Source organism: Xiphophorus maculatus, chromosome 17 (genome assembly GCF_002775205.1).
Source record: "Xiphophorus maculatus strain JP 163 A chromosome 17, X_maculatus-5.0-male, whole genome shotgun sequence".
Taxonomy (NCBI): Eukaryota; Metazoa; Chordata; class Actinopteri; order Cyprinodontiformes; family Poeciliidae; genus Xiphophorus; species Xiphophorus maculatus.
Window position 1 is genome coordinate 11860877 of NC_036459.1, and position 17304 is coordinate 11878180.

Here is a 17304-nt window from a genome sequence, read left to right on the forward strand (position 1 = left end):
TTTCTTCAAATAGCAATCATAGAACAGCCAATTTATGTTCACATATGTGTGAATAAACACTGGCTCTTTCGACTATTGTGCATATATTATTAAAGCATTCCATATTTGAATTTAGTGACGTATGGCAACTGCATATTAATATTGGTTTACAAGATGTGGGAGATGTCCCTGAAGCCGTAGCGCTTCTACGCCAGACGTACTGCGATCCCTTCTTATTGTAATTGGAAAGTGACTGAATATAAAATGCAACATCACCTCCATATTCATTTGCCAACTCTAAATATTATTACATCCTTGCATAGCTACTGCAGCGTCCTCTGCAGTTTCATCTGAGTGAGTCTCGGTAACGTTCTAAATGTTCTATGTACATTTGACTGGAACGTAATTCACTGACTTTGTTGTCAGCTGCAGATGTTCAAGTGAGCACGTTTGACTCCTTTTATGGGTTTCTTGAACAGCATTCTAAAAGAAGAATGAACAAATAGCGCATAATAACGCGTACACTAATATAAACTGTAATTCAATGAAATAACATCTAGTCTAAACAGAAGCTGCAACTCAACTTGTCCAGCTGCTCAGTGCTTCTTAGACAAAGTTCTGGACCCTGGTTTTACTAAAAAACCTTTGTCTGGATTTTCCTTTGTTTCTTTGTCGGCTTTTCTGGCCAAATCTTTCACCCTTTATTTCCCAGACACTCAAATGGTTCATTTTCAGCCTTTCTCCTCCGCTGACAATTTCCACCGCTCATTACAAACCCGTAGCTGCTGAAGCTACAATGTGTTCAACTGAGTCACCGCCTGATGAAGCTGAAAATTGTTTGATTCTCCTCACCGGCTGATTACGTGGTTTTGTTTTGAATACTTGGTTTAGAGATAATTAGCAAATATTGATGTTCTATCTGAGATGGTTAGCATTGTAAATGTGTTGGGGGGTCTTGACAGTTCCTAGTCATGGAGCACACAAACAGCTAAAATAACTTTACGAAGGAGAAGTCAGATGACGTTGACTGATTCTAGTCATCTGTAGGAATTCTAGTGCAAAACGTTCCTGGATGAGAAGTACGCAGACACCAGACCCCTTGGTGATGCCAGGTGAGGTCTTCACTGCAGAAGCACCCTGCTGTCCGTGTTGCTCCAGTAGCACAATGACCTTCGTCCAGTAATTTCGTTCAATGCTTGTGTTTGCAAAAACACAACGTGGATCACACATCGTTTCCATGAAAAACGCTGAAGTTTTAAATTAAAGGCTCTTATTTAGCATGCTAACCAATGCTATGGTTTTGTATCTTTTTCAACTAATCAAAAAAAACAACAACATGCATTTCCGTCATTACAAATTGAGTCATTACAAAAAAATTTTTTAGCACTAGTAATACACTGAATCATATCCCCTAATCTGAGAGTTATTGACGTAAACATGCAGCCTTTGAGATTTTCACAAGAAATGTAATTTTCCTTAATGAACCTTAACCCAACCCTCAGTCAGCAGAGCTGTTACATTTTGACTCTGCCAGTCGAATTTCTGAGTTACTATGTCGCAATCCTGTATGACTGACAATCCAATGACAGTTGAATGTATAACTGTTTATTAGCACTTCTTACCAGTTTGCATAACTCAATGACATGCACAAGCACTGCACAATCTCTATTTCACAACATGTGGAAACCAATTCAGGAACCTGAATTGGTTTTGGGACAATGGCAAGAGAAATTCACCGTCACTGACTTCTGTCCTAGTTGAAACTCACGAAGCATGTTACTGACCCTACCCAACGGCAGCATGTTTCTCTCACTCTGTCTTCAGTCGTTAAAGAAACATGACCAGAAAAGGTGTGCGACCTTTTAAGTACAATTAGTGTAAAAAAAAAAAAGAGGCAACCAAAAGAGGTGCTAGGGAAAGTCGTGTGGCAGCCATATTGGACACAGAATTCGGGCTGCTCTGATTTGACCTCCAAGTCAGAACTCCGAATTCAGTTGCATTTCCGAAGGAAAGATTTTGAAAATCAAACTTCGGGTTGACCTATAGGTTCGAACATTGCTTCTCTAGAAAAGCATTCCCACAGCATGATGCTGCCACCACAGAGGATTCAAGGAAATATATCCACTGCTGGATTTTTATTTTTTTTTTTTGCCTCACGTGTGGGCCAAGAATCTCACTTAAGGTTTCATCTTACCTCAAACTTTATGGGGGACATTTTATAGCTTCCTTCACACCACTCCACATTTGTAGCGTGCAGCAGATGATTGTTGCGGAGACAGATTTTCAGTGGATCTCAGACGGTGTATGGTGTGGGTCAGATATGGCCCTTTTGATACTTTGTTGGGTTTTTTTTCAATGTCAAGGAACTGTTGCGTGTCCATTTGGATCATATGACCAAAGACTGCAACCTCAGCGAGGAGGAGGTTAAGGGGGGCAGGCTCCATGTATTTCTTACCATCTCCTGAACGGGAACTGGGTGGCTGGTCTTCTCCTACCTCTGCGAACGGAACTGAATCTTCAGTTCGTAGTTTGCATGGGCTTTCTGCGGTAAATGCCCAGCCGCGCTCGAAAGCTGCAGCTGCGGTATATTTTCAGTCACCGATGCGTTTTCTCGTTTTTTTTTTTTTTTTTTTTTTTTACTATTTTGGAGAAGAAAACGAGAAAAAAACAAAAAAAAAAACTTTCACTTTTTTTTTTTTTTTTTGGTTTGTTGTTGTTTTGCATGTGGCGGCGTCGATTTCCTGTAACCAAATCCCACGCACGCAGCGCGTCGAGGGTGAAGTTTGGCACACTTTTACGCGCCGCATCCGCCACATCTTGAGCGCATCGCCCAGCAAGCAGAGCTCGCCCGCTGAAAGAAGTTCGCGCATGAACAAAGGATCGGCTCCAGCAACACGTGTCATTAAAAAAAAAAAAAAAAAAACTCCCAACACGCATCAAGCTGCATTTTAGGTAAGTGGATCCTCGTGTTTCGCATTTTCCTCCCCACTTTTGGGGCAGAAGCTTGATTGAGGGGGGAGGGGGAAAAAAAAAAGTTGCGTTAAATAAACCGAAGCGGTCATTTCTTGCAGCGTCAGGAACACAACCACGTCACTCTGTTCAAGGAACTCCCACTTTTTCCCCTTTCAGCTGGATCATCATCCACCCTACAGTTTAGAGGCAAAAACTAGGTGAAGATTTGGGCGGAAAACGGCTTAATCATGATGACCGGATTTCGACTCAACTTGTCGCCCCTCAAAGAGCCTCTCGGCTTCGTTAAGCTGGTTGAATGGGTAAGTCAGATTGCGCGTTGGTTTCATCTTTTTTTTTTTTTTTTTTTTTTTTTTCCTCATAGAACAGGGAGGTCCAGAGACCCTCCTTGGTGCTCATATGTTCCTTTGAAAACACCTAAATATGCACAGAGATCCAACAGTTTGGCTCATTCCGATCAACTTTGCGAATTTAAATACAAAAAAAAAAAAAAAAAAAAAGAACAACACGCATACTGAAGCCTAATTTGCACCTGAAGGTTGAAGCCAGTTTTTGTCTAGTTAAGCTGTATTTGCTCCTTGCATAAAAGTGCAGGCCTTACAAGAACCCAGTTAGAGATTAATACTCATTTAAGCAATAATTTACCCCCTGAAAAACAGCTCTGAAGTACAAGAAACCTGTCGGCTTTTGTCCAAAGGAGCAGAAGGTCCAGTAATCAGACGAGCATTAAGTGAATCCAGGTATATTTTCTGTTTTCTCATGATATCCACATTTACACACACACACACACACACCGAGGACCACAAAGCAGCAGTCATCTGACTCAGGACAAGGCGGTGTGTGTGTGTGTGTGTGTGTGTGGAAGTGTGTGTTTGCTTTACATAAGCTTCATTTAACACAATGGATTTGCTTATTCATGCTAAGTGTGGAGCAAAAATGATTAATTCAGTCAGTAAATACCCACAAAATGTTTTTCTTTGTTGGTTTTTCCGGGAACTTTCGGAGGCCGGATCAGTGCAACACCTGGTCAGGTTTGAAAAAAAAAAACTAAACATGTCTAAATCTTAATTTAACACTAAATCTTACTGTCCTGTTTCCAGGAAGCAAACTTTGACTGTTTTTCTTTATGTGTTGGTTCGAGAGAAGAAACACCATCGCAAGCAAATCGAAAAGGAATGAGTAGGAACGAGGCTTAATAACATTTGTAAGTGAAGTTTTTGAGTGGCTCTAAAATAATCTGATTAGTGTGTGACTGATGTGGCCTCAACACAGAAACCTCCTCAGATGTTATCATTTGCGAGCTGCAAACAGGAAGCAGTATTTATTTGAAGAAATGTTAGAAGTCTCCACTCTTCATTCCATTTGACAGATGAAAAAACTCTCTATTGATTTTCTGATGTGAGTTGGTCATGTTTTAAAAGGTTTCTAAACAACAACAACAAAATCATACTTTTGTTTGTATTTTATTACATTTACTACAGTTTGTTTACATCTTGTACATATTTGAAATTCTCACCCAGATTAGATGCCAAATTTCTTTGACTTTTTCTTATTGGGGATGTTGACAACAGAACTCATTTGATTTTTCCTGGTTGTTGTAAATTGTGACGGAGTTTCCCCAAGTAAGCAAAGTAGCATGAGTAGACCAAAAAATAATGATAAAAAAAAAACGAAACAGGAAGTGACGGAAAGGGAAAACATCTGGAGTGAAGCATAGCAAGGTGAGAGCATGTAAGCACTTTTAGTGCGCGTGTGTGTGAGCGTGTGTGTGTCGGTTGTGCTGATGAGACAAAAATGAAGAGGTTTTTTTTTTTTTTTTGAAAGAGCTTTCTCGAGGTTACCGTTTCCACATTCTTTTGGTCCTTTTAATGAAAGCCACTTCCTGCCTGATGCAGTGAATGCCTTCCAACAATTTTCTGTAACTTTTAGTTAAACAACAACCTAAACTTTAGGGATAAGTCAGACCTGTGGCCCACGTTGGCTTTCCTCCATTCATTTAATGAGTCCTATGATGTTAAGGAGATGAACATCTATTTTGCAAAAAAAAAAAAGAAAAAGATCTGGCTTACAGGGCAAGCTAAAAGTTAGAACCTGAACCCTGTTTTTCATAACAAAATGCCGGTCGCGCCTTCTGATTTTACTGGATGCTTAACATGAACCCTGGGAGACAAAAGCACGTAGCATGTTGTTGCCTTAATAAGGTCTTCCTCTAGGGTAGAAATCCCAATGTCATCTGTTTCAGCTACGGCCGCTTAAAGGCGGCTTATCTCAATGTAGGTCCAAGTGAACAAAGTATAACATCATCTGCATAGAGGTGAACTTCACCTGTGAACGTGGGTTTTTGGGGGACTCCTTACAAGATTTGGACCTGCCTTAGCGCACTCGCTCAAACCTAAATGTTGTCGTCTATTAAACAGCATCTCCTGATGAGCAGAATCAAATGCTTTACTGAGACGTACACGGTGTTCTACTCGCTGTTCAAATCATTAAAATATGACTTTTAGTTGAGTGTTTATTTCAGTTGTCTTTTTCTCCCCCTCCCCCCAAACCACATCCTACTGGTTTTATTGTAGGAATATCATGGCATTTCCAGGCAACCCTAAAACAAATTCTGGGTTCAGCCCCAGGCATTCCAGTTTTTCCTATATATCTCCCCTGAGATGAGTTGGAAGGGACTCGGATGCCTGGACTCCCTCCAAAGATTTCGATGCAGAGGAGACCGAGTCTGCACTCCCTCATCCTAAACTGCTCGCTGTGTCCCGAAATAACTCCATTTATGACCTCAGTCTTCCAATTTGCTATCTGCGGCTTATGAGCACAGGTTAGGAGTTGGAAAGTAGATCGGCTGATGGATGGACATCTTTACTCGTCCTTTGTCTTTTGGTACAGTTCCACCTTCATCAGCGTCAAACAACAGTTTATTGCTTCTGTCACAGAAGACACAGAGTCCGGCACAAAACACCAAACACCTCTGACTTCAGTGGAAACGGCTCAGTTTTGAGCTTGAAGGCAAAGGTTGTGGATACTTACATATGTGTGATTTCTCAAGGTTACGTTTTGAATAACTTTGCAAAATCTCAAACTTTTTTCCCCACATTGTCACGGAGGTGCATTTGTGTGTAGAATTTTGAAGACGGAGATCAATTTAATGCAACTAGGAGCTAAGGCTGTGACATAAGGAAATGAGGGAAAATTAAATTGCTGTGAACACTTTCCAGATGCACTTGAGATTTAAATACATTTAATGGATGAGTATATGTTGTAGAAGTTCATGTATTAAAATGAAACAATATATTCATGTTGTGGATTATGTTTTGATAGCCATAATAAGAACTCTTTTGCTGACTTTCTTTGTAGCAGTAACTTAGGCAAATTAGATATTGTTGTAATTTTTTTTTTTTCATTATTATTTTACTGCAAAAATATTTTAACATGATTTTCTTCAGGGCCACTAACATTTCCTCTTTTAGCAATTTATATATATAAAAAAACATTAAAACATTTTTTAACTTATACTTTAGTTTTTAAAAATGATCAGAATGTAAAGATGAATAACACTTGGTTTTATTTGTACGGTAACATGCAAAGAAAATTCTGACTTTAATCTCAAGAGTTATTTTCCTTTTCTCACAGTCATAATTGTCTAAACCATCAGGTAAATGGTCTTAAAACTCATATCTGCCAAACTCATTTGGGGCAGACTTATAAATCCTATAATGAGGAAAAAAGACATCATGTCATTATTTTCACATACCAACAACATAACTGACAACTGAACATGTTTAAAGTCAAGATTTTAAGATTAGTCAGAATTTTGAAAATAAAAATCAGATTTTTTATTTTTTCCCTCTCAGCAGCTCTAATCCTCATCCGTAACAAAAAAAAACATATACCTCGCCCTCATGACACATTTTTCCTCACAGTGCGTATAAGATGTCAGTGCGTATAAGATGTCTGACTACCTCCGACATAAAAAGCTACACCAGGCGTAAAAGCTGAGCAACGTTTGTGAAGGAGCATCAGCGAAACGTAGCGACTCGATCGCGTCCCGTTCTGCTCGTTCTGGGCTTGCCTCCACCAACAACGAGCCGCGCTGTTTCAGGCTGACAGACTACGCCAGTCCAGCAGTGCGCTGGCTGGGGACTGACTTTGGCACATTTTCGCCCTGCGTCGTCATCATCACTGGTAGTGGGGTAACATAATACCAGCAGGGCTTCGAATGAGCTTGACTTCTGATGGTGATCGTTTGTGCACTCCGGGAAGGCCTTGGCAGAGTCGCAGTCGCCCTGAAGACAAAAGGATTTAGTCTCTGTTGGTTTTAAGGGGGGAGAATTAGTGTCACATGGTCGGCAAACTGAATCAGATGCTTTTCTGCGCAAAGGAATTTGACGGCTGAAGGGGAGCTCAAGTGAAAACACATTGGCAGAAAATGTTTCAAATATTTGGATTTTCAAATATGTTGTGTTTTTTCTCGGTTTTTTTTAAAACAAAAGCTCTGCGGAACTGTCCAGTGTTATTGGCACCCCTTTTAATATTGTGTAAAAAGCGTAGGGTGAATGTAGCTTTGATTGCAGCAACATAACCAGACATTGTTTTTTTTTTTTTTTTTAAAAACATAAATAATATTCAAAAGATTGATAAGTGGCTCACTGTTAAATAAGATGAAGGATCAGTGATGCTGTGGGCCTGTTTCTCTTCCAGAGGTTCTGAGAAACTTGCCAGAGTGAATTACATCATGAACATATTGGGACATTTTAAATAAAAAAGCCAAGAAAAATATCTGTATATGAAATGAAATTTACAGAAAAAGGTATCAGACAAAAATAGGAACTAACCCAAATAAAAGTTGGAGTAATCGACATTTTTCTGAGTGAAATTGTACGACTGGGGAATAACAAAATAATCAGATTTTATGTTAATGATATTTATGCATCTTCAGCAGGGATGTACATATGGTTTTACTCTTGCAATATGTTAATTTATTCCAGTAGTATCAACAATTTTTTTTGTTTGTTTTTGTTTTTTTTTTTGGTTTAGTCATTATTTAACTGTATTTTCTGATGCTGGCATGAGCAGCGTCCCTAATGTGCGTGTCTGTTTTTCGTCCACACAGCTCACGGCCATATTCGCTTTCGGAAGCTGTGGTGGATTCTCGGGTACGAACGTCGTGTCTCTCTTCTGCGGTGGTGGCATGAATGAAACCCTCAATGCCAGCTTTCACTACCCGTTTAGGTATAAATCTTCGTTACATTGATGCTTCTGCTTTTGAAATCTGCCATAGATGTATTGATTAGAGATTTGTGGCCAAATTCCAATTTCTGTATTTTTTTTTTTGTAACCCTGCTAATATTAATTTGATTCTGATGTCTTTTAATATCTATAAATAACAGAATTCACCTTCTGGTTATCAGTGCTCATTCATTATTTATATTAGGAGCAGAGGTGATGTCACACTGTGTGTGTGTGTGTGTGTGTGTGTGTGAGAAACAGCAGTCAATGGGAAAGCAATGTTTTGCCATTTAAAAACAGACAAAATTAATTAATTCTGACATTAAAAAAAAGCCTCCCTCTATCCCCAGTGTTAAAGTTTTAATTGCTTGAGCAACCAGTCTGTCTATTTTTGAGTTTCTGACCGGTCACTCTCATCACGGATGGTCCCAATCAGACAGTTTTGGTCACTTAGCAGTGCATATGTAAAAAAAAAAAAAAAAAATTCAATCCAAAAGATATTGAATAAACATGTTTTTGTTTCTTTGGCTGTCCTCTATGTCATGGACAGGCTGAGCCAGGTCCTGCTCATCGATGGAAACATCACTATATGTAATCACAATGTCACTACCACGCACCTGATGGGAGACTCGTCGTCCGCCGCGGAGTTCTTCGTCGGCATCGGAGTTGTATGCTTCTTGTACAGCATGGTAGCTCTGCTGGTTTACTTAGGCTACATGCATGTCTACAAAGACTCTGACTTCGGGCCTATTTTTGTGAGTAAATAAACTGAACAAAATTTAAATGGCTGACCACATCTTGCATTGTATTGTGAAAATCTTGTGTCTCTAGGGTTGACTTTTTTGCTTTTTTTTTTTGCTAGGACTTTATCATGACAGCAATCCTGGCCTTCCTGTGGTTGGTCTGTTCATCTGCCTGGGCAAAGGGTCTGCAGAACGTAAAGGACGCCACGGATACTGACGGAGTTAGTGGCACGCTAGCTATTTGTAAGGGAAGGAACATCACGTGTGAAGTCACGGACTTCGCCAACATGCGGACGCTCAACATCTCTGTGGTAAGAAGAAATGCATACCAGCAGCTAGTTTGTACTACTTTCAGTCATCAATAACTGAAGCTGTCGATTAGTTGTAGAGCAAATGATTAGTCAAGTCTGATCATTTCAATCTCTTACCTAGCTTAATATTCTAGATTTATCTACGCATTTTCTTGTTCTGCTTGTGCATTTGCAGGTGTTCGGCTATCTCAACATGTTCATTTGGGCCGGCAATGCCTGGTTTGTTTACAAGGAGACTCGCTGGCACTCCCAGAAATTCTCCTCCCAACCTGGATCTGGAAGACAGCAGGTTCCTGCGCCAATCTAACACCAGTGCCCACTTGTTGTTATGCAAAAGAAGGAAAGGAAAGTCAAATATATATGAAGTATTGAGCTTTTATACATATCTAGAAAATGTTCTTGATAGAGGTGAGATTGTTTGAACCTGTTATAGGTAGGCTTTTTGCGTGTGCTAACGTTGCACAAAGCCGTACTGGCATTTTGCAACCTAAATGACTTGACATCGGTTTACTTCTTGCACAATGACGGTCCTGAAATAATAAAATCCCCATTCTCCATATATTTCTTTGGAAAGTCTTGCAACTTAGAATAAAAGGTCTTTCTTGTATTTAACTTGCATCAAACATTTTTACCTTTTAAGTGGGCTTCACACCATCATGCAAGCTAAATGTACAGTAGAGGAATTAAAGCGACACCCAAATGATTTCCTTTGAATAAATGTATTCAAATCAATGGTTGAATTACAAAATATCTGTAAATAAAACAGTTTTATCTTAAGGCCTTTTTTTCCCACATTTTCTCTAGGGCTCCCAATAAATGGGATGCCCTATTGTTTAGTTATAAATAAATGAATAGAAAAATATAAATTACATTTAGTCATAAAATCTGTGTGAAATATTTACAATTCTGTTGCTGTTTTTACTTGAAGCTCGTTCGCATTTAGCTCAAAACGTGTTTTCTTTCATGTTCTTTGAAATGCTTTACCATTTACCACCACCTAGTGGCAGGCGGTGGTAAGTGCAACTCCTGGTGAAACTAACCAGATCCCTACATTTAGCCACATTCATGGTTTGCTTTCAAGCTTCAGAAATGACTGTGTCAAGTTCTTTGACGCAGTCACTCAAATATCAGGAATCTGGTTACTTCTATGGTGCTTAATATGATTGTGAGTTTTTTAAGTACAAGCCCAAAAACACCAGAGAGGCTGATAAAGATGCTCTGTTGAGTTGGAACCAAGGTACCAATTAAAGAACTAAGAAATCATTTAGAATGTAGTAATAACATCTTTTTCATTATATTCCAATTTTCATCATTTATATTTTGCAAAATACATGACATTCTGCCAAAGTACTATTTGTTAAAGTTAATTTTATTGTTATCTGTTGTCCATTTGCTTAATTCTTGATGTGACACCAAACATGTTTTTGTACTTTACTTTGTCTTGAGTAAAATATGTTTTTGTTTCCCTCATGTATCCGAATGAATAGTTGAAAAGATATCTGCTTTCTTGGATGTGGCCTGCGTCATTTCATTGTATTTGTCAATAAAAGTGAATGGATTTTTTTTTTTAATTGAATTGAATTTGTATCTGATGGCGTGTTTGCTTTTATACATGCACTCTTTCTCCTTCCGTTTTGTTGCACAAGTGTTAAGAACATTTTTAACTTTCGTGACGATGCCAGGTTTTACGTCGACATCTTTTTGACATAAAGACCTCTTCTCAAAAGTAAACAGTAAAACAACCAATTCAATGACATGACACAAAATGAAGTCTTTTGCAGCCTCTAATTGAAACCCCACCATGGCCAGCTTCCCTGATCCTGAAAAACATCGCAGCACGATGCTGCCACTACCATAATGCGTCAATGGAGTGTTCAGTGGTTTAGTTTCCCTCCTATACTCGAAAGCTAACTTATGGTCTCACCTTCTTCAGCTTGTTTCCTCTATGTGACTTATTGCAAGCTGCAAACAACTGTTACTATGACTTTGTGCTGTGCAAACCAGAATGTGTTGCTCTCTTCACAGAATAGGAGCCTTGGAGTCTTGGGTTTTGATACGCCTACAGCCAAAGTGGCTGTGCACAATGGCTGCTTTCTCTAATACAGAAACCTAGATGGTATGAATAACTTTATGATTAGTTGCACCTCCTAGTACAACTAACCACATTACTTAATAATGTGAATCTTATCCTTGAATGACTCATGACCGATCTCTTGACTGGGATCGTTTTCATGTTGAAAAGTATTTTTGGCGTGCTATTTTTGATGGAAAAGACCTTGAAGCCTTTCCAGGAGCTTTGTGTGTGAAATGGCGTCTTCTCATGAAAGCTTAGTGAGAGTTGATGTGAGTTATAACAACACATCATTTCCAGTATTGCGTCCACCACCACTGATCAGTGGATGAAGACGGATTGATTAATTATACAGCCATATCTTTCATCTGCTTCCATTAAAGTTATGCATTAGTTTGCATTCACATGAAACCTAGATGAAGTAAATTAAAATTTGTGTTTGTGGTGTAACAAAAGGTAATAGGGATATGAATACTCTTCTAAGGAACTGTATGACCACTCCAGGTGTTTTTTTCATATTTATTTTATTTACTTTTTGTTTTTATTGTGGTCATCGATAGAAATAGATGGCTGTGTCTGAAGCCCTCGTTGTGCTTCACCACAGCTGGATGTTGCAGAAAATGTGTTTTTAAGTGCAGAAGATAACGTAGCCATCTATAGATATTGCGTCTAATGTGTGGAACTGGCTTTCATAAACTAATTATTGTCATTTCCTGACCCCCGATTAGAACTGTAATTTCCAAGCAATCGTCAGCCTGTCTGTATCGAAATTGATGCTGATAGAAAACAAGGCTTGTATTAATATGTTAAACGTTAAGTAAAAGTTTTTTTGTTTTTTTTGCAACTATTTTACTCGGACTAAAGCAGCCTTTGCACTTGAAGAACAGTTTCTACCCATTGCCACAAGAGGGCAGTGTAGGGTCATCAGCTCCACTTGCTGAACAGTGCTGAAGTTATATATTGCTCTATTTTTTATCCACAGATGTAATGATTTAGCTCCTACTGTTAGATTTTATTGTGTTATGTAATAAACTTAAAGAATTAAACAGAGTTTGGTTTTATTAGCTTTCCTCTATCTTTGCTTCTCCAAATAGATAGGAGTGTTTTATTCATGTATATACTTATATATTTTTTTAGGGTTTGTGTTATTGCTTTCATTGTTCATTTCACCAGTCAGACTGTGCTTTGATGCTATTCCTAACCTTCAGCTTTTATTCATATGTAAGATATAAGTTCTTGTTCTACTATTTAAGAATTGTTCATATTTTTTTTTAGCAATTTTATTAATCCTACACACAAGCTATCATGAACAGTGCTACCCCAAATCATAAGGCTTATGCCATCATACTTTACATTAAATATTGCTTTACTTCTACTTTTCTTTATAGGATATTATTGTATTGTGTTAGAAAGTCACGATGGCCTTATAATTCTTGGTGTTTTCTTTAAACATTAATGGTTTACATTTGTTCTCTATTATTCTGGAGTCGTTTTTAGGGCAGCTATATAGAATTTAAATAAAATTAAATGAAATCTTGTTTGGTTTTTATTGCATATTTTTCTTAATTGTCGAAAATGCCGCAGTTATCTAATAATGCCAAGTATTGTGGATTTAGAGATTCAACTATTCTAAACATTTCAAATCTTTTTTGATATCATGTATAGCCTAAGCAATTCAACAGTAAAGCAAACTAATATCTTAATATCTAACAGATGATTTGTGCAATATTAATTTATTAAATCAAGTCCTTTTCCATACCTTCATTTTTAAAAATGTTTTGTTTTTACTTGATAACTGTTTTTCCCATGTAGTTCCAGCGAACACAGTGAACTTTTGAACTCCCATGTACTGTAGCTCCCCATTTGTCACTCGACCGCTTGATCCGCCGGAAATGACCGACGTTAGCCGAAACCTTCCGACGGCGACGTCACCATATCTCGTTCTTTCGTTTTTCGCCTGCTGCGTGCGAAGAGAGAGAGAGAGAGAGAGAGAGAGAGAGAGGGGGGGGAAAAACGGCTCTCAGCAAAGCAACAAGAAGGAAGAGCAATGGCGACACTGGATCGCCAAATACCAAGTCCGGATACTTTTTTGTGCGAACCTTGGTCTTCCTTCGTCAGTGCGACTAAATTACGTTTTGTTGATAGTAAGTTGGCGCCTCGGTGGTGGTGGTGGTGTTTAGCTGACAAACTCTTCGAGGAGTGCGTGGTCCAGCTGTCTGTGATTGAGTTGAGTGAGCTCCTCCACCATTCAGGGTCTGTCAGAGCCCCAGCAAAGTAACTGTCAGAAATATTACTACAAAATGCAGTATTAATAGCTTGCCTTGACAGCAGTGCACATGCGCGTACGCAAAGCTAAGCGTTTCGGTGCAGAGTTTGTGCCTCTGACGCGCTCAGTCATGACGTGCTGAACTGTCCAGCTGTAAGTTTGTTAGCTTTTGACAGATCTACTCGGTGTGAGGAGGCTCAGCTCCGCTCAGGCTGGCGCTAGCAGGCTAATGCTAACCCGATAGCCGAGCCTCGGGAGCTGCAGGGCTCCCACGCGTGGCTCCTAAAGTTTGTTGCGAACGCTGCCAATGTGTTTGTAAGCGGATGTTTGTGTCCACGCAGACGCAGTCTCGTCTTCGGATAAGGACGACGCCGACTCTCGCTGCCCCGCCGAAGCCGCGAAACTCGGCAGGAACGGTAAGGAACTTGCGCGAGCAGCGCCGTCACGTACCACACGGTGATGGTTTGTTATTGTTTTTACAGCACATGCATGGCGGCGTTTACGGCTCCATTTTTTTTTTTTTAACCACTAATGTGAGAAATTACGCTTATTTGGTTTCTCTGTATATGTGTAAACTGCGTAGATATATATAAAAATGTTCATTGTAGTTTCAACGTTGGCTCCCGTTTTTGCGGAATGCACACCTTTAATTTTGCGTGCCGTGTTTGGTCGTCATTTCTGATTGTTGTGGTATATATTTAATTTAATTGACACAAAACTGGACTTATTAAGTGGTCGTTTTAACGGAGTTTAGTTCAAACATTCCCTAGAGACAGGATTTGTAATTCTTTATTTAATTTTCATACATCATATTATTTTTTTTTCAGATCTTATTTTTTTATTGTATTTTTGCCAAAGCATGACTTTTTTTCCTGGTTGCTTTTTTTTTTTTTTTTTATTAATTATGATCAGTCTATAACAACTTTAACAGTATAGTACCAATAAACATAAAAGAAAATAAATACGTGAGTGCAATAGTGGTTGATGCTGATCATTTTAGGAGGAGGGAGGAATTTCAGCCATATTGTTATTTTTGTGGCGATTTATACATAACCTAAAGGTATTATTAAATTTTGGAGATAAAAAACATATTTAAATGGAAATACCGATGTGAGTGAGACTGCAACCAGGAAGGCCAGCTTGGAACATATTCAGCTGTAATACTTCAAGGTCTGTCCTTCAAGGTTCTACTTTTTAATAACACATTTGGCCCATTAAATTACCTTCACTGTCTGTTATGGCCACAGCAAATATAGATTTTTGTGATCAAGATCATAAAGTTCACGGGGAATGGTGAGGATATTGTGATGATAGAAATCAGGGTAATGGCAAAACTGTGGTTCAATCGATATTATCCCAGTGTTAAACAACAATATTGCCTTGTCATGTTTTCCTAATGTCATGCAGCCCCACGGAGTATGTATCCAAAATAAAATTTAAAAAAACATTTTGAAAAATGGTTTTAAGAAACAGCTTGAAATGTTACGAATTAAGAAAATTCAATTATTATTATTATTATTACTATTATTATTATTCCTGTGATACGTATGAATCAGTTTGATATGTAATGATCCTTTCATGCAGTTAAAAGATGACATAAATTACTTGCAAATAAGCGATGGAACTAAATTAAAATAGTCCGTAGTTAATTAACTGCAATTAATCTCATTTTAATTTTTTTTTTATTTAAACAAAATAAGCAACCTTTCCACTTCAAACACTGAAGTGGAAAGGTCAGCCAATATTTGGCTGACTTAATTGAAATGTATTCATCCCAAAGTAAATCAAACCTGGCTATGTTAGACTAGACAGTTAACGGGAATAAACAAACAAAACGAATTATATTCATTTTAGGAGGAAACGTATAATAATGTCAATAATGTTTACATTAGTTTGCCAATGTGGAATCTCCAAAATTGAACCAGCAAGACCTAACAGACCAAACAAGAACATGTCCTTTGTTTTTTAGGCATAATTTACCGGTCAAGAGATTGATTGAGGTCATTTTGAAGTTTGCAAAAATGTTTAAAAAACTTCATTTGGGGAAAAGTGGCAGATAGCCTGACTACCTCAGCAGAAAGGTCTACTGTTCTGCACAAACAGCACCTAAAAACTACTACAAATTTTAGCTCGTTTGTCCCATAACTTTATAGCAAAGATAACATAATGCTATTGTAATTATAAATAGTTTAACTTAGCACATGTAGGAATATTTGCTTTCTTTCCTGATTTGAATTAAAGCAGTGGGAGGCAATTGCGGACCCATCACATGCATCGTCAGTATTGTTTTCAGTGTGATGGCTCAAACCACTCGTTTTAAGTGTTGGAGGGATGTAGGCTATTTGCACAGACGGTATGGCTCGGGGGAGAAGACAGGGGGGTCGACTTTATACCGTCTCACTCCAACCTCCTGGGGGGACAGACCCAGAGGAGATCCTCCACACCTCACTACACATAAATACCCTGCAGGAACATCATAGGCTTCAGTGTGACACACTTGAGTCGTCCCCCTAAAAGTTTGAGTGTGCCACAGCACATACTCCCCCCCCCTCTGTAGGAGGACGGTGACGCACGCTTGGAGCCGGGGAAACTCTTCTCACTCTTGCTGGTCAGATACCAGCCTCCCCTCTCCTCCTACGCACACTCAACATGTCTCGTCTCTGTCTTCCCTTCTGTCAGAGCAAGACTGGAGCGCTGCTTACAGAATTGCTGATCTGCTGGCAACATGACACCACGGCCTGCTGGGACCGATATGCAGACACAAACAATCGGGGGGGGGGGTGTTTCAAAGGCTTTATGGATAAATCAGTATCCAGCAGAACTGCGACTGATCTGTGATTGAGACGTGGCTTCGACTTTTAGCGCCATTGCCCTGGCAGAATTTAGAGAGATGGCACGAGGGCCAGTTTGGCTGTAATTGATGTGCAGCGCAGGTCATTATCACTATCTACCTCCTTCTCGTATTCACGCATACACACGGCGGAAATGATGGCAACCTACAGAAACTTGGCCTGATTAGACATACAGCCACTGGCATGATCTCATTACAACTAGACGGCGCTCTAATGTGGCCATTTATGGGTTAACGTACCTCTTTAGTTCATGTCATTGAGACCATTACGCTATTATTGTAGTGCTGCAGATGGCACCTCGGTTTACAATGCAGGGAAATGGCCCACGTTTTTGTAGGTCGCGGCTCTGCGCCATTTCCAGTACGAGTGATACTTTGTTGGTCGAAGCAGATGAGAGTGTTTGGAAAGTGGCAGTCTGGGAATTAGTCATGATGTGAATGCTACATGTTCAGTGCTGAAATTCGTCATGCCATCCATGTCAGCCTTAAAGTCCAAAAATAGAGCGACGACATTTGGGGAATTTTGTAAAAATCTCTTATAGTGCCAAACATTTCAGATATGACTTTTAAGTAATTGATATTTGAAGTGGGGGAAAAAAAACCTCAAAAATCATATATTCAGACATATTTATCTAGAATCGGTTTCGATTGTAGTTTCAGTTTTGTTTTTAAAACAATTATTGCTAGTCTCATCAAACTTGGAAATACTCTTACTCTTGCAAACATGCCTTTGTGTGTAAACAAATATGGATTGATTTTTTACAACACATTTGAATGTTTTGATGGCAAACATTTAGTACATGTACAATGTTTCCATGAAAAAGAAAGGATTAAAAAAGCTTTTGTAGATACTAATTAAATTGTCAGATTATAAACCTTGTTTA

At 38.9% G+C, this 17304-nt stretch overlaps 2 protein-coding genes and 1 long non-coding RNA gene across 5 annotated transcripts in view; 2 read left to right on the top strand and 1 right to left on the bottom strand.

The window, feature by feature from the left end:
- Positions 1 to 2760: 2760 nt before the first annotated feature.
- On the top strand, positions 2761 to 10808 carry LOC102232275 (synaptophysin-like protein 1). 2 transcript variants are annotated; one of them, XM_023350373.1, is made up of 6 exons: positions 2761 to 2931; positions 3051 to 3251; positions 8063 to 8181; positions 8729 to 8933; positions 9041 to 9232; positions 9408 to 10808. In XM_023350373.1, exons 2-6 carry the CDS (start codon positions 3180 to 3182, stop codon positions 9537 to 9539), a joined length of 720 nt encoding a protein of 239 aa, XP_023206141.1. In that variant the 5' UTR covers positions 2761 to 2931; positions 3051 to 3179; the 3' UTR covers positions 9540 to 10808. The 2 variants fall into 2 exon arrangements, with proteins under 2 accessions (XP_023206141.1, XP_005799138.1); XM_005799081.3 differs by having other exon boundaries at positions 3109 to 3251.
- Positions 10809 to 13063: 2255 nt separating this feature from the next.
- Positions 13064 to 13458, bottom strand: LOC111611841. The gene is made up of 2 exons (XR_002754269.1): positions 13403 to 13458; positions 13064 to 13263 (listed from the first exon to the last, which is right to left on the bottom strand). It is a non-coding gene; the product is annotated as an uncharacterized LOC111611841 (long non-coding RNA).
- LOC102216647 (ataxin-7-like protein 1) overlaps positions 13302 to 17304 on the top strand; it is a 31082-nt gene continuing 27079 nt past the window's right edge. For both annotated transcript variants that reach the window (XM_023350369.1, XM_023350370.1), the window contains exons 1-2: positions 13302 to 13447; positions 13911 to 13985. In XM_023350369.1, coding sequence (XP_023206137.1) covers positions 13351 to 13447; positions 13911 to 13985 — 172 coding nt within the window. In that variant the 5' untranslated portion in view covers positions 13302 to 13350. The remainder of the gene's footprint in view (positions 13448 to 13910; positions 13986 to 17304) is intronic.

Excerpts from the sequence above, each read along its gene's own strand:
- LOC102232275 (XM_023350373.1), top strand. The coding sequence starts at position 3,180 with ATGATGACCGGATTTCGACTCAACTTGTCGCCCCTCAAAGAGCCTCTC. Across the intron at positions 3,252-8,062 it reads TCGTTAAGCTGGTTGAATGG|CTCACGGCCATATTCGCTTT; the intron begins GTAAGTCAGATT and ends TCGTCCACACAG. Across the intron at positions 9,233-9,407 it reads GGACGCTCAACATCTCTGTG|GTGTTCGGCTATCTCAACAT; the intron begins GTAAGAAGAAAT and ends GTGCATTTGCAG.